Here is a 14,709-nt window from a genome sequence, read left to right on the forward strand (position 1 = left end):
TGTATTGAGTGTAACTGAGTAGTAATACAGCATTAGTATTTCTCTCAGGCTGTCAAGTGTCTGAGAAGCTCTTTCAAGGAAGACAAAAAGAATCCAGAGCAGAAATCCCCAAGTTTACCCCTCACACTCTTACAAAGATCTCTAAATCCCCCTGTCAGAAATATTGACATTTGAGGTTGGAGTGTAGAGCAGCTCAATGAAAAGCTTCCCCTCTTTGGCCAATATAAAAGTGCTCGTTAATTATTTATTTCTTTTCTTTTTTTTTGGCCAGTGTACTAAATACTAAAAGTGTGTGTGTTTGTGTGTTATATATCTTTTGTTGCACAGGATTTTAACACTATCTTGGCAGACTTTTAATCTTCTGTGAGATGCCCAACCACCAGCCAGGCAGATGGCTGTATTAAGCACTGCTGTGGATTGGTGCTGCGGTGTTAGATGGGTATGAGAGAGAAAATGGACCAAAGTCTCAAGAGAATCATGCATGAATGAATTCTGGTTCCAAAACAGTGTATGCACAATGTTACTAAAGGAAGATCAAGAAAAAATCCATCCATCCATTTTCTGAACCACTGTGATCCCTGGCCAGGGTCGCAGTTCCAGACAACATTTTGAAACAGCAAATTGTCATGGCTCAAGCAGATCTGTAGATTTATTGAGATATTAAGTGGCTTCCATGTTTGTTAGTGGACCCATGAGAAGCTGCTACACATACACCTGTAGTGGAGTAGATTAAAAAAAATAAAAGCCTGAGCTAAAATTAATTAACATTGAGTACTGTATGGTCACACATGCAACTACTCCACCTCTTTCTTTCTCAGCAACCAGTAGAGGTGTAATGTTTTGTTTGGAGGTAGTGATGGCTGTCTGTGATTTCGGACAGGAGCCTAAAACTCCTAATGTCAGTATCTCAACAAAGAAACTACTAGGGTTAAGAATTATACAGAATGATACAAGGCCCAGCTTCACTTCTTTATACCATTCTGTGTGTTTAATTTATAACCATTAGTAACGGTGTTGTGTTAAGTTCCACAAAGCTCCAGAATTTGCTTTAGAAGGTTATGTGTTATATTATACTATGTGATTATGCCACTGCTTTGTGTGTGAGGTTTTCATTCCCGTGTACATCATTTGTTTAATTACTTTGTGTGTTTGTGTGCTTTTCAGGGTGAAGATGCCTTTTCACCATGTGCGAGCAGGGCTGCTGTACACAGACAACTTCCTGACACACTCGCTCTCTGAGATCAGTGAGGAACAGTTAGCTCACATCTCCACCGAAGAGCTCGATGGTAAGTGTGTGTGAGTCTGTCTGTCTGTCTGTCTGTCTACAAAGCAAAGCCAGCCATAGCCTTTAATACACTATACATGAATCCATTTTATATCAACAGTTTAAAAGAAATCACCTGGTTTTAGCTGATCTAGTATTTAATCTTTCTGAATGCTTTGTACTTTAGCCTTTTACTTTGTTGATATTATTATATCAAATAAAGGCTCACAGACAGAAAGTTCATTTCTCCAAATAATTCCCTGCTGAATGGAACTTGCTGAGCTAAGCTTTTGGCTTTTGTTATTTTTTACTGGTATGGAAGAATACTTAATTCAATACATGTTCTCAATATTTAATTTTATCTTCAAAATATTATTATCAAGGGGGGGCACGGTGGCTTAGTGGTTAGCACATTCGCCTCACACCTCCAGGGTCGGGGTTCGATTCCCGCCTCCGCCTTGTGTGTGTGGATTTTCATGTTCTCCCCGTGCCTCGGGGGTTTCCTCCGGGTACTCCGGTTTCCTCCCCCGGTCCAAAGACATGCATGGTAGGTTGATTGGCATCTCTGGAAAATTGTCCCTAGTGTGTGATTGCGTGAGTGAATGAGAGTGTGTGTGTGTGCCCTGTGATGGGTTGGCACTCCGTCCAGGGTGTATCCTGCCTTGATGCCCAATGACGCCTGAGGCACAGGCTCCCCGTGACCCGAGATAGTTTGGATAAGTGGTAGAAGATGAATGAATATTATTATCATTTATCAAAGCATGGTGACATTTAGACTTTACACTATGCGGAGTATCTGGGTGTTTAGACTTTAGACTATCTGGGTGTTTTTCTGCACTTGATGGATACTGCCACTAGACTGCTATTCATTTGCACCATATGGATAATGAGGAAAATTAAATAATAATAACACTGTGACCAATCTTAATTTTAGTTTATAAGGAGATATTGACAGTTAGTAAGGTTTTATAGCCCTATAAAAAGCGTACAGTAGTTAAATAATAAATGACTATTATTCATAATGTCATTATGTCTTCTGTAGCCTGTAGGCTCATGTGTATATTGATCTTATCTGCAGTATTCTGACATCGTACCATATATTTCACTGGACTGATTCTGGTCCATGGATTGATACAGGTGGAAAGAGTAAACAGTAATATTTAAAAGTACATATCTGACATATCTGACAACAGAGCACAGAGCAACAAAGCTTCACTTCATGCAAATTTTTGTTTTGAAGAGCACGATTGTTTCACCTGATTAGAGAAGCATGTACTGTAGAAAGCTGGAGTAGTAGAAGGAGAGCTGAGATCGCCTCATAGGCCAAGTTAATGATGAGATTCTAAGATTCCCTTGGGCTTTTGCAGGAACAGGAAGGGCTCTTATAATCACAGCATACGGCACTGCCACTCCACTCCAATCATGTCACTGGGGTTTTTTTAATGGGCTTTAAAAAAAAAAAAAAAAGTAATGATGAGAAGTATGGGAGCTGAGTGAAGAGATGGATGGTGTTCTCATTGTTAGTGTGTGTTTGTCAAGCAGAGAATCTGTTCCCAAAAGGGAGCCGTGAAATAAACAGCACAAACAGTTAGAACAGTGTTTAGAGTTAGTGTTTATTTGCTGGATGTCAGTGAATTAGTTACAAACATTCTGATTTTGCTGAGTCCCAAAAAACGTGAAATAGGTTAAATTTGATAATCACTAAAACAGTTTATTAAACATACTTGCTCACTTCCTTGTTCTAATAACAGAGTAAGACATATTAGCTAGCTCGTTAGCAAAATTGACTACTTCATTACACAATACAGTAATTTAAATAACAGTTAATAAACACAGCTCTGGTTTTAGCTACTCAATGCAATTATTTAGCTTACATTACCTAGCTTGCTACTGAACGTCAGGGATGTTAATTATACAATACAAACTTATCTTAGATAACTGAAAATTGCTACTGGTTCTAATTACACAAGATGGTTTACTTTACGTTAGCTAGCCTGTTAGCAAACACAGCAAACTTACCTTTGCCTAATATTAGCTTGTCAGTTTGCTTCAATACTTGCAGGTATGGTGTCTTAGTTTAGGTAAGCTAGCTAGGTTCACACCTTACATAGCTAAAGTCCTCAAATGGTTATACAACAAAAATAAATTATATCTATTTATGCTAATTACATTATCCTTATAAGTTAAAGAAATAAGCAATAAGCTTTTTTTGTCACTAGTTTGTGTGCATGCAGTCCTAAATCTAGGCTAACTGTATTAGTTTTGGACAAAAATTTCTTGATGTTTCTTCTTGTGCACAGAGATTCGGGAGGCATTCCAGGTACTGGACAGGGATGGGAACGGCTTCATCTCAAAACAGGAGCTGGGTGTGGCCATGCGCTCCCTGGGCTACATGCCCAGCGAGGTCGAGCTAGCCATCATTATGCAACGTCTGGACATGGATGGTGAGTTTCTGCTCTCCTTAATCTTCTAACAGGCTCTGTCTATCGCTCAGCTTTTGCTTCACCAAAATCTCCCAGTCTGTATTCTTTCCTCTGTGTTTCTGCATATAGAAATGCTCCACATGTAGGCTATGGAATAAAGTCACTGCAGCTTATTCTGGAGAATTCTTTAGATATTTAAGGAATAATTCACAGGAATATTATCAAGGGTGGAATGTTGTGATGGAAAGCGGAGTTACTGTTACCACATCAACATATTGTTCTCAAGATCAGCAGGGGTTTTATTCCTTTTGTATCATGTTAATGTGCCAACACAAATGATTTTTTATTTATTATAGAATGACACATTCATTTTTTATCTATCTGTAGTTCCACTTAATGATGTATAATTTTAACCAAACAGTTTGCTTCTATTGTGTGTGGAGTTTGCATGTTCTCCCTGTGCCTCTGGGGTTTCCTCCGGGTACTCCAGTTTCCTCCCCCAGTCCAAAGACATCCATGGTAGGTTGATTGGCATCTCTGGAAAATTGTCCCTAGTGTGTGATTGCGTGAGTGAATGAGAGTGTGTGTGTGCGCCCTGTGATGGGTTGGCACTCCGTCCAGGGTGTATCCTGCCTTGATGCATGATGACGCCTGAGACAGGCTCCCCGTTACCTGAGGTAGTTCGGATAAGCGGTAGAAGATGAGTGAGTGAGTGAGTTTGCTTCTATCATTTATGATATAGAGGATATAAACAATTGTTTCTTCTCCACCCCAATTTTTAACTTTTTTTGGCAGTTTTCAAAAACGTTGTCATGTTCAAGAGAAAGTGAAAGAACTGGAGATTTTCCCGTTTCAGAAACGTAAAGGAAAATCTTTAACTATGATGTTACAAAACGCTAAAACTCGAGTCTCCTTCTGAAATGGTTCCTTCCAAAAAAATGGACATTTTTCACTGCTAAATACCAACATATTTTTATTTTAATTAACTAATTAATTTGTTTGTTGTTAGACATAGTAGATTATGTAGACAATCTTCTGTACAAGTCCAATACAATAATGTATTAGAATGAGTGCATTATCATAAGATGGGATTTGCTTTACAGCTGAAACGAATGTCAGAGTTGCTGCTATGGAAAATAAATCAACACCTTTTAACCAAACAAAACTGAGAATCCGATAGCACTCTGGTATAAATCAATATAGATTCTACCTCTTTGGATCTCACTTCTGCTTTTGGCTAGATCTATCCTGTAATGACAAATAGGATGTGACAGGCAGTGAGTGCATGTCGCTGTAACCTGCTGATTGTACTGCACAGAGATAATGCAGGTTTGTTTAAACATATTGTATCACATCAGTACCACACACAAAAAACTCTGGACAAGATTTTAACACATTCACACCCAGATAATAGGTACATTGTTTTATTATTCTTATTAATGGTTATTTAATTGAGATAATGTTTGTGTTTCTTTACTGGTCAATGATTCCACAATGATAACAGGTTTGGGTGAAGCCTTTAAGTTAAGATGCTCATTTATATGCAAAATGACTTTCCTTACCTGTATTAATAACAACATGCCTTTCCTCACCATTGTAAAGCAGGAAATAAAGTGACAAGTTCAAAGTTCTTTATCTGTCCTATGAGTATTACTTACATGTGATGTAATAAATTGAAATGGTTTTCCTTAGTTACTCATACTTTATTATCTCATTACTAAGATAATAAAAAAAAAAATTTTTTGCATATGAAAGACATAATAAAATATTATAGCCATATAGTAAAATATAGTTGTTTATGGATAAATGTAATGAGGATAAAGATCCTCGTAAAGAGCCGGTCGTGTTTTTTTGATACGTGGACCTGGAAGTAGATCACTTTTAAGCATTATGTAGTCTACAGTATATTAATTTCAAGCAAAGCCAAAACCATTATTTTCATGTGGGCTACAGATCACTTAGGGTTCAGCTTTCACACTCAACTGAAAATAGACGGCTTCCAAAACGTCTATAAGTCTAAGTGTATAAAACAACTTTATAGCATATGCTGGCTCCATTCAGATCAATGTTGCCATGAATAGGGGACCGGCATAAATTTGTCTCATTGGTCATTAAGACAGGTGATCAATCCTGACGGTACAACTGGATAGTCAGGATAAGTGCCCTGTCCAGCTGCTGCACTGGAACACAGCACATGCTAATTTCCTGAAATAATAGCTTAATATCAATGCAATTGGTTTCATGTTAGATATTGCTCCCATATTGCAATTAAATAGATGTGGCAGGGTTTAGTTCCACTCTTCTTGAAGTCTTGAGATCTAAACTCAGTATTTGTACAATTAGCACAATTAGACACAGAAATCAGATGTAGATCTTTTGATCCCTTCCCCTATTTTGCATCTGACCTCTGTAATTATTCTTTGTGTGTAACCCGCATCATGGCCGCTAATGCATGTGCATTTGGTCAGATTATGCAAACACTATTAGCCTCTAAACTGGAGGAAACTGGAGGCAGTGTATATTTACATATAATCTGGTCTTTATCTGACTACATTATCAGAGTTGTTTTTAACACTACATTTTTAACTGAATGTAACCAATAAGAAAACTCAAATACACATATTGCAGAGTTCAAGTTGCAGCCATAAAAAATATCCACATAAATATTTAATAGTAAAGCAACACATGGGCGGACTTTTTAGCAGCCAGAAATGCTTTGTCAGTTCTGGATGTCAACCAATCCTAGAGAACTCAGTGTCTGGGCTGAATGTTCTTTCTTTCATTCTTTCTTTCTTTCTCGCTGTCTCTGTCTCTCTCACATACACAGGCACACACACACGAGGGAGAGACAGAGTGTAAAATCTGAGTTTTTTTTTTAGCCGGTATTTCTTTTTTTTACTTTCCTCTGCCTCATGCCATTCACTTTGCTTCTCTTATGAATTCAAAAAAAAAGAAAAGCTGCTCACAACCTTTTGTACTTTGCATGTTTGGCTTACTTTCTGCAATTGTGTTCAAACAGGGTTGTGTTGTGTTCTTATTCCTACCACTTTTCACCTCGCTTGTTGTGGTTTGCACTTGAGCATGATTGCTGCCACAAGGAGGAAAACACACCAAGGTTCAATTTAAATAGATCAAACACTACAAATATGAAAGCACCATGAAAGGTAGAAATATTCATTGTTTCTTTAAATATTGCTGATGCCTCTACAGTTTTGTTGATGGAGAATCACTGGAGGTTGCACTGAGATTTTGAGGAGTGTAGACCTTCTAGTGTTGCTGTCAGGTTGGGATTTCATAAAGTCATTTGTTCTGGAAGGTGGGGTCATCCTAGATGAGTCTCCCTCCAAAACACAGAGGACTAGAATTTGGCTGAGCTAGAACCTCCAGGTTTAATGAGGTCATTTGGGATATGTATTATTAATAGCAAAATGAAACTTGCCTTTGGGTTACGCTGTGTTTTACGGCAGTTAGATGTGCACTGTGTAAGCACTAGCAAATGACTGTCAAACATGAGCGATTATTATTATTATATTATAAATGTTGAAGTGTGTGGGTTGCATCATTAGTGGTAAAGAAGTCGGTTTTCAAACATGTTTTTCTTGCTGCAGGTGATGGACAGGTGGATTTTGACGAGTTTGTGACAATACTTGGACCTAAGCTCCTCTCATCTGACACCAGAGAAGGCTTCCTCGGCAGCACTATAGACAGCATCTTTTGGCAGGTGTGAAAAATTACCTTTTCTATTTTTTTCTCTTGCATATTTGCTTTATTTTCACTTTTGTGACCTCTGTATCTGTCAGTCTCAATAAAGTAGATGTGATCTCTGAGTTAGTTGTGTTACCTTCACACACGGTCCTGCCTTAAGTACGAGGTGATATGTGTTGCAATGGTGTCCTACTGTATGTGTCTGTTAAAGCTGGTTGAAACAGACACGGCATGTGTGCCTGCCTGTTAATCCCTGTGAAGGAGGCATGGAATTTGTTCCTGTCAGTTCCTGTGAAGGAGGCATGGCCTTTATACCTGTTACTCCTAGTAAAAAATGTGTGACCTCTGTGTATGTCAGTCCTAGTAAAAAAAAACAAAAAAAAAAACACATGGCCTAAAGTTCAAGAGAATGATTTTGTCACATTGTAGAGGTGTCATTGTTTGCTCTAAATATATCCTACATGCTTAGGCTCTTATCTTAGATTCCTTAATCACGTCTTCAGATGCTTCCTGTGGTCCATGGTCAGAGTTGGTGATGTATTCAGTGAAAGTTTTTCATATTCAGAGATGGCTTACAGCAGCATGAGTTTTCTGGGTGGTTTATCCAGATCATTAAAATTTCCTATCTGCCAGATTATGTTTGAGGAGAAGTTTTGATGATGGGGTTATTCAATAGTGTGTAGAACATGGCACTTACCTTTAAGCATATAAACAGGAACATGCATCTGTCTCACTTATGAGTGTAACTCCACCACAGTTATCCAGGTAGCACATAACTACACACTTCTGAGGTCTGAATACCAATTTGTGCAATTTCAGTCTCAACTCCTCTTTACTCATGCATAACTTAACTGTGAATACAGCCCTGTGTGTAATGTATTTTATTTGAAAATATCTTTACATTCTGTGCACATGGAATTGTCTACTCCCACATAAAGCCTGTTTTCCATGGATTATAGCTCAGTCACTCCTCTACCTGCATACAGTGTCCCACGATGAGCAGCTTAAATGAATCTTCCCACAAATCCAAGCACAGAGTCCAGGACTACAAAGCAAAGCTCATCAATATAGCCACGATTGTCTTTCCAAGATCTCCTCTGTGGGAATTCCAACAGTATTACCAACTGCATATTAATTGAATTTTGCACAGTTCATTGATTTAATGTGAATCTTTGTTTGGATGTCAGGGCAGCTTGTGAAGTCTTGCTTGCAAACTAATCTAACTGCTATTCATGAGCATGCTAAACGCTTTAGTGCAAAATCAATATTGCCTGGATAGAAAATAGTAACATTCCCTGTTTTCACACACAGCCAAGTGAGTACCTCGATACATGTGTGTGTTTGTGTAACAGCAAGGTCATAGACACTGCATGTCTCAGGGGTGATTTAAAGGCTCACCTCAGCACACACCCAGTGGGACACAATGACTCATGAATGGAAGCATAATTCAGGTAATATCTTCACACCTGCTGAGCTGCATACCAATCACCCAGCAGCCTCAGCACACACAAACAATCCCTCTTATTGCAGCTGAAACCCCCATTTGGGTTTAATAATAGCACGGCGACAAGCAATATTGCATTTATGATGGAGGAAATATCATCCCAAACACACTCTAGCATTCATTTATTGCAAGTGAGGTTATCCCCTTTTCTTTGTGGATACAAACTAGTGACAAGTAATAAAGATAATAATCATCATTAATGCACAAAAGTTACTGCAAATGATAAACATAATATTTGCTTCCTGCTATAAACTTTCACTTAGATTATTACCAGGAGTAATTAATGTACCGATAAATGTGTGTGTGTGTGTGTTTTGTTTTGTTTTGTTTTCTTTCTCTGAAGCAGAGCATGCAGACAAAGTCGTACAAGGTCAAGCATGCAATGTATCTGATTCAGACTTTTCTTATACGATTGCTGAATTCTCATGAGCTTTCTACCAAATCAATTACATTACATACTGAGACTCTTTGAGAGATCATCCTGTTATGCCATTGTGGCATAAAGAATTTAGTCAGTGTAAAATAGATTATAGCCAAATTCTCAAGCTTGCATATTTGAGTCTTTTTGATAAATACGGTATAATCTGTACGTCAATTTCCCTCAGGGGTCCAAAAGTCGGAGAGAATTAAATGCAACAATTTACATTGCAAATTATATTATCGACAACACCTTGAGTAAAAAGTAGAACCTTTGAATTGTTGAGTTTTAGTATTCAGTCCACTTTTGCTTTAATTACACTGCGCACTCAAGCCGACATGGAATTCACGCGTTTATGCAAAACCCTATGATGCATTTGAGATTAAATCCATGTGACCATATGATTCATTTGACATGCTTCAAAAAAATATTAGGTATGCAGAAAAACTGACCTTTTGTACAAAGCAGTTAAACATCAAACGTTTGCTTACATTTAAATAGGGAACCAGAATATTAAATATTCAATATACTGAACATTTACTTATGGGGGCACTGACAGGTGTATGGAATGTTGTAGCCTTGTGGGTAAGGTGTTGGATCACCAATTGGAAGGTTGTGTGTTCGATTCTCACATCTACTCAGTTGTATGAAAATGAGATAAAATGTCTAGATAAGGGGTGTTTGCTAAACGCTGGAAATGTAGAGTTTTATGATTTCAACTGTTTCCCATTACACCTAATGTCTTTTACACTATGTTTGTTCAAGTTAAGTCATTTTTTGTTATGTTTTCATCTTATATACCATGTTTTGTCTTTATCCCTGCATTAGGGTCTGTTAAATCTAGGCCATGTCATTGCCAACGCAACATAATATAGATGTTTTTTAAATGTATTAATATTCTAAGCTTATTTATATCTTTAAATATGTGAGCATGTAAGATGAATAAGAGTTGCCCGTGTGATTTATCACATAGAATAATATCTTTTCTGCTTGAAGTTCCGATAAACCAAGTTGCTCCACCAAATTTCCAAGCGGTTACAAGATGTTACGATGGCACCAAGCTGGTAGTGAACCTTTTCTGCAAGTGCTGGAGTAGCTTCCCTGCATGCCGTAAAGCCACTATTGCTATATTGCTTTTATATGTATAAAGAGTGAGAGAATGAGTAAGAAAAAAGAGAGTGAGGAGAGAAAAATAATGTGTAAAAGTTAATGTGTGCTTTATGCATAGAGAAACCCATGCCTTTATTTATATGCTCAGTCAGGTCTAATGTTTAAATGTTTGTGCTTTAAAGCTATGTTTGATCCTGAGAACATCACAGCACCGGTGGAACATGAAAGACTAAACGCTCATTAGCGGAGCTGTTTCAAAAAGAGAACCTTTACAACTAACAAGCTCATTTAAGAGAAAGCCAGAAAGGAATAAAAAGTGCTAGAGGCAACAGTTGCATCCTTTTTTTTAAGAGCACTTGGACGAACTTTTTTGCACTTCTTACTACTTAGAATTTGCTGTAAAACTGAATTAGTGAGCATATAGACATTCATTATAATAGCGAGCTTGCTAAGATATTCTGAAATAATTTATCTAAGAATGCTTACCTTGTTTAGCTACCATTTCCTAGCAGTTTAGTTAGCTGGCCAGTATACAGGTACCTGACATCAGGGACCAGCTCATGATACCTTAAATGCTTTATAGCAAGACTTACGAACTAGCAGAATCTAGCAAATAAGGCATATAGGACAGAGTGTTTTTTATTTCTGTACCCGATGAACATGTGCAGTTTAGATGTTTCAGCAAGAGAGATCTTGGTGTTAGATTTGTAAAATTGCAAAGGGGTTTTAATTCAATCAAAACCTACCACAGTCACTGCACATGTGTTATTTACAGTTATAGGATCTGCAAGTCGTGTTTGGTTCAACAGCTTTCAAAGCTACTTTGTTAATTGCATTCTCCTCATATATCTTGCACAAGACCAAAACAAAGACAGGTCTGTGTGAGTCAGCTGAGCGTGTTTTCTTTTTACGTCCTTCATTAATATAAAACCCTTCCGCTGAAATGTGATGAATCACAGTATGACAGAGCTCGCTTGTGTTTATTCATAGTTGATTTTTTTTTTTAGCTGAATGATGAAGAATAATTTAAAGGAATGGGCTGTTTGAAATGATGACTGTAAGGTCATAAAAGCTTATTGTGGCATTCACTGCTCCTGAAAACAATTTTAATTTGTTCCCTTCCTAGAAGAGTGGAGGAAAACAGCAACGTTTGGGACTAAATCTGGAAAAGGGATATTTAACAACCATATGAGGGTGTACCACGTTTGGCTATATAATGTGTTTCCAAGCAGCAGAATGCAGAAATAATATTCCCTGACCTGGGTAAGAGGTTGGATTCCTTGGGATTGTTGATTATTTCCTCATAACAGCATGCCCAGTCATGTTTTATTCCTTAGATGCTGTAATACACCATGAATTCTTAAGACACATGCCTATAATTCTGGTCCTAATAAAAAGACTTGACAGTGGGTGGGTGGAGATTTGAGAATTTTGGTCCTTTAAAATTGAGTCATTGGCCAAAAAAGGGTGAGAATCCCTGGACTAATTCAGAATGCTTCAAGCTATCTGAGTCATAAAACTACCCGCTCTGTTGGTTTAAATACATTTTGTGTGCCAAATTTTGTGCTCAGCTTATTAAACTGTGTTTGGTTGTGCATCCATGCTCTAAATTATCTTTCTTATTTGTGCTTCCAGCCTGATATTACATAGAGCTTAGCACTGATGCTGATCATGAATGATTTTATAGAGATTTGTCATAAACCCACAGAGGCTTCTTAAATTATAATGGCCAAAAAGTGTGCTTTTTTAGTTACACAGCTTGATAATGGAAACCATTTGCACTGCAGTACATCAGTAAGCATGTGCATGTTAATGTCTTAGTGTTACTGGCTGGTTTGATGACATATAAGCAATGTGTGAGAGTGTCAGATGTCAAGTATTTAGCAGTTAGGAGAAGCCAGAAGTCACATCGTAACGATGTGGTTGCCAGTGTGGGTAATGATGATGAGCATATACATGAATGAAAATGGGAATATGCAGTGTTATTGGTGGGATGATAAACCCCACACTCCATGCTGTAATAGCCCTGCATCCAGCCACACCATGCACTGTGAAACACCATCTGTCCAACTCCCACTTCTCCAAATGACGGTAGAAGAAGCTCAAGGGACTGAATTTCAGGGGTCTACTGCCTTGGAAATTGATTCCTGAAAAATGTGTGTATGTATGTGTGTTTGTGTGTGAGAGATAGCGCGAGAGAGAGAGAGAGAGAGAGAGAGAGAGAGAGAGAGAGAGAGAGAGAGAGAGAGAGAGAGAGTCTATTTTATTCAAGGTCAAAGATTAAGTTATTGCCAAAATACAGGTACAATATCACATGGTAATGAACCAGTGAGTCACTAGGTCTGTACTGATAAGAATTTTTATTTGGTGGCCTCTGATATCTTCATGGAATAATACAGTATTGATTGGATGATGAGATTAAAAGGAGAATTGTGCTGGAACACAGAGCTTTAAATCATCTCCAGACATTATCTATGAGGTGAGATTAGTTTATCGTAATTCACTTGTATCCATGGACTGAATGGGGGCTGAATGAAAAATATCTTTAAACAGTGTCTACAGTCTTATCACAGAACAGCACCATGACGTTTGGTATTAGTCTATTAGGTGTTATCACACACCCTTGAAATTAAACACTAGATTTTTATACAGTTAACTTCTCTTGGGCAGTCGATCTCAGTTATACGTGTGACCAGATGAGTCACTTATCCCAGGAGAGGAGACATACAGAGGTAATACAAAAGGGTGTTTAACAACGTCTCCTAGAAGAATGCTCCCTAGATCATAGTTGCAAGTTATTTCATTGTAAGAGATAAAACATGATGAGGTGTGTTGTTATAGGAAAATAATCAACGACAGGGTGGTAACAGTATCTCCGAGCAGCATCACACTACTTTGTGGTTGATTTATTTCCAACAGCAGCACATCAAGAAGTAATTAGTCAATATTACCCTTTTTTAATTACTGGAAAAAAAAAACCAGCATATATGCAAAACATCTTATAACATAAGCAATACTCTGTATGCTGGCAAGAGCTTAATTTTAAACAGGACCCAAAAAAATAGGATCATATTTCTCCTGTTTGGCATCTCTTGTTTGTCACTGGCTTGACGTCAAGTTCAGAAGACTTATTTATGTACAGTATACAAAACTCTTTCTGGACCCAACTTCTTCTATCCCCTGTTTTCATACTAAGACAAAATTTGAGCATGAGGACCGCACCATCTTAACATTTACAAAAGCTTGACTTAAAACCTATTTCTATTCTTTGTCTTGTGATGCTATTTAATGTGATGTTATATGATGTTATGTACAGCATACATAACATCAGCAGAAAGTGCTAGGGCGGGAAGGCTACGAAATACGTGGGTGTTTACGATTCTTAATCAGGATAAAGGTGTTTATTAGCCAGTTTCTTAGACAGTGTTCGGAGCATCTCTTCATGGCCATGCTTGGTCTTGGCTGCGAGTTATGAGAAGCAGAGACAGGAATGAATGGGATAGACAGTGAGTCGAGTTCCTCTTTCACACATGATAAATGTGTCTGGACACCTTCGACATGCCGCTTTCCGCACTCGTCCCAGCTCTGCAGGTCAGCCAAAGACATCTGCCTCTGACACTTCACTTCACGCTCCATCTCTCTGACGCTCAGATGTGTCATGACTTGTTACATGCTGGGAAGACTGTCTTATGGATGGCAGGCTGGTTTAGAGGTCATTGTGCACGTTTCTGGAGGAAGAGCTTTGATTCATTCAAAACCGCATGCTACATGATGCCGGACGACATTTGCGACATTAGTGTTTGCATGACGCTCGTATAAGTGACTAATAAAAATGTACCTAACCACAAATTAAACTCACTTTCCCTTCCAAACCCTCAACAGGTTCCTAAAACCCACCTATAAGCTATAAAGAAATTGATTATACCGTTGGAATGATTTTAAGAATAAGAAACAAGAAAAGAGACCTAAATCTTATCCAATTCCCAGTGATTATCTTACTGTAAATAACATACCAAATGTAATATACAGTATTGTCAGTTCTGTGAATTATTATTTCACTCATAGTGCTTTTTACCTTTCTCCAAAACCTTTCTCCAAAATATTCAGTTTATTTCATAATCAATGTATTTTTTTTTTTTTTTTTTTGGAAGTAAATTTTAGATTTTCAAATATTTGAAACATGGCTTCAGAATAGACTGCTGGTAAAAACAGTCTGACTATGTCTAAAGTCTTCTTAGTTAAAGGCTAGGTTGTAGGCTTGAACACTTGATATCAACTACACACA

The 14,709-nt window shown here is 37.8% G+C and overlaps 2 protein-coding genes across 2 annotated transcripts in view; one reads left to right on the forward strand and one right to left on the reverse strand.

The window, feature by feature from the left end:
* LOC132860195 (methyltransferase-like protein 27) overlaps positions 1 to 14,709 on the reverse strand; it is a 242,299-nt gene that overhangs the window by 56,353 nt on the left and 171,237 nt on the right. The gene's annotated exons all lie outside the window — the stretch shown is intronic.
* The window catches only part of caln2 (calneuron 2), a 33,515-nt gene that overhangs the window by 7,830 nt on the left and 10,976 nt on the right, over positions 1 to 14,709 (forward strand). Inside the window, exons 2-4 of the mRNA XM_060891626.1 lie at positions 1,165 to 1,286; positions 3,565 to 3,708; positions 7,296 to 7,408. Of these exons, the coding sequence (XP_060747609.1) occupies positions 1,172 to 1,286; positions 3,565 to 3,708; positions 7,296 to 7,408 (372 nt within the window). The 5' untranslated portion in view covers positions 1,165 to 1,171. The remainder of the gene's footprint in view (positions 1 to 1,164; positions 1,287 to 3,564; positions 3,709 to 7,295; positions 7,409 to 14,709) is intronic.

The sequence above is a fragment of the Tachysurus vachellii genome, chromosome 17 (genome assembly GCF_030014155.1).
Source record: "Tachysurus vachellii isolate PV-2020 chromosome 17, HZAU_Pvac_v1, whole genome shotgun sequence".
Lineage (NCBI taxonomy): Eukaryota > Metazoa > Chordata > Actinopteri > Siluriformes > Bagridae > Tachysurus > Tachysurus vachellii.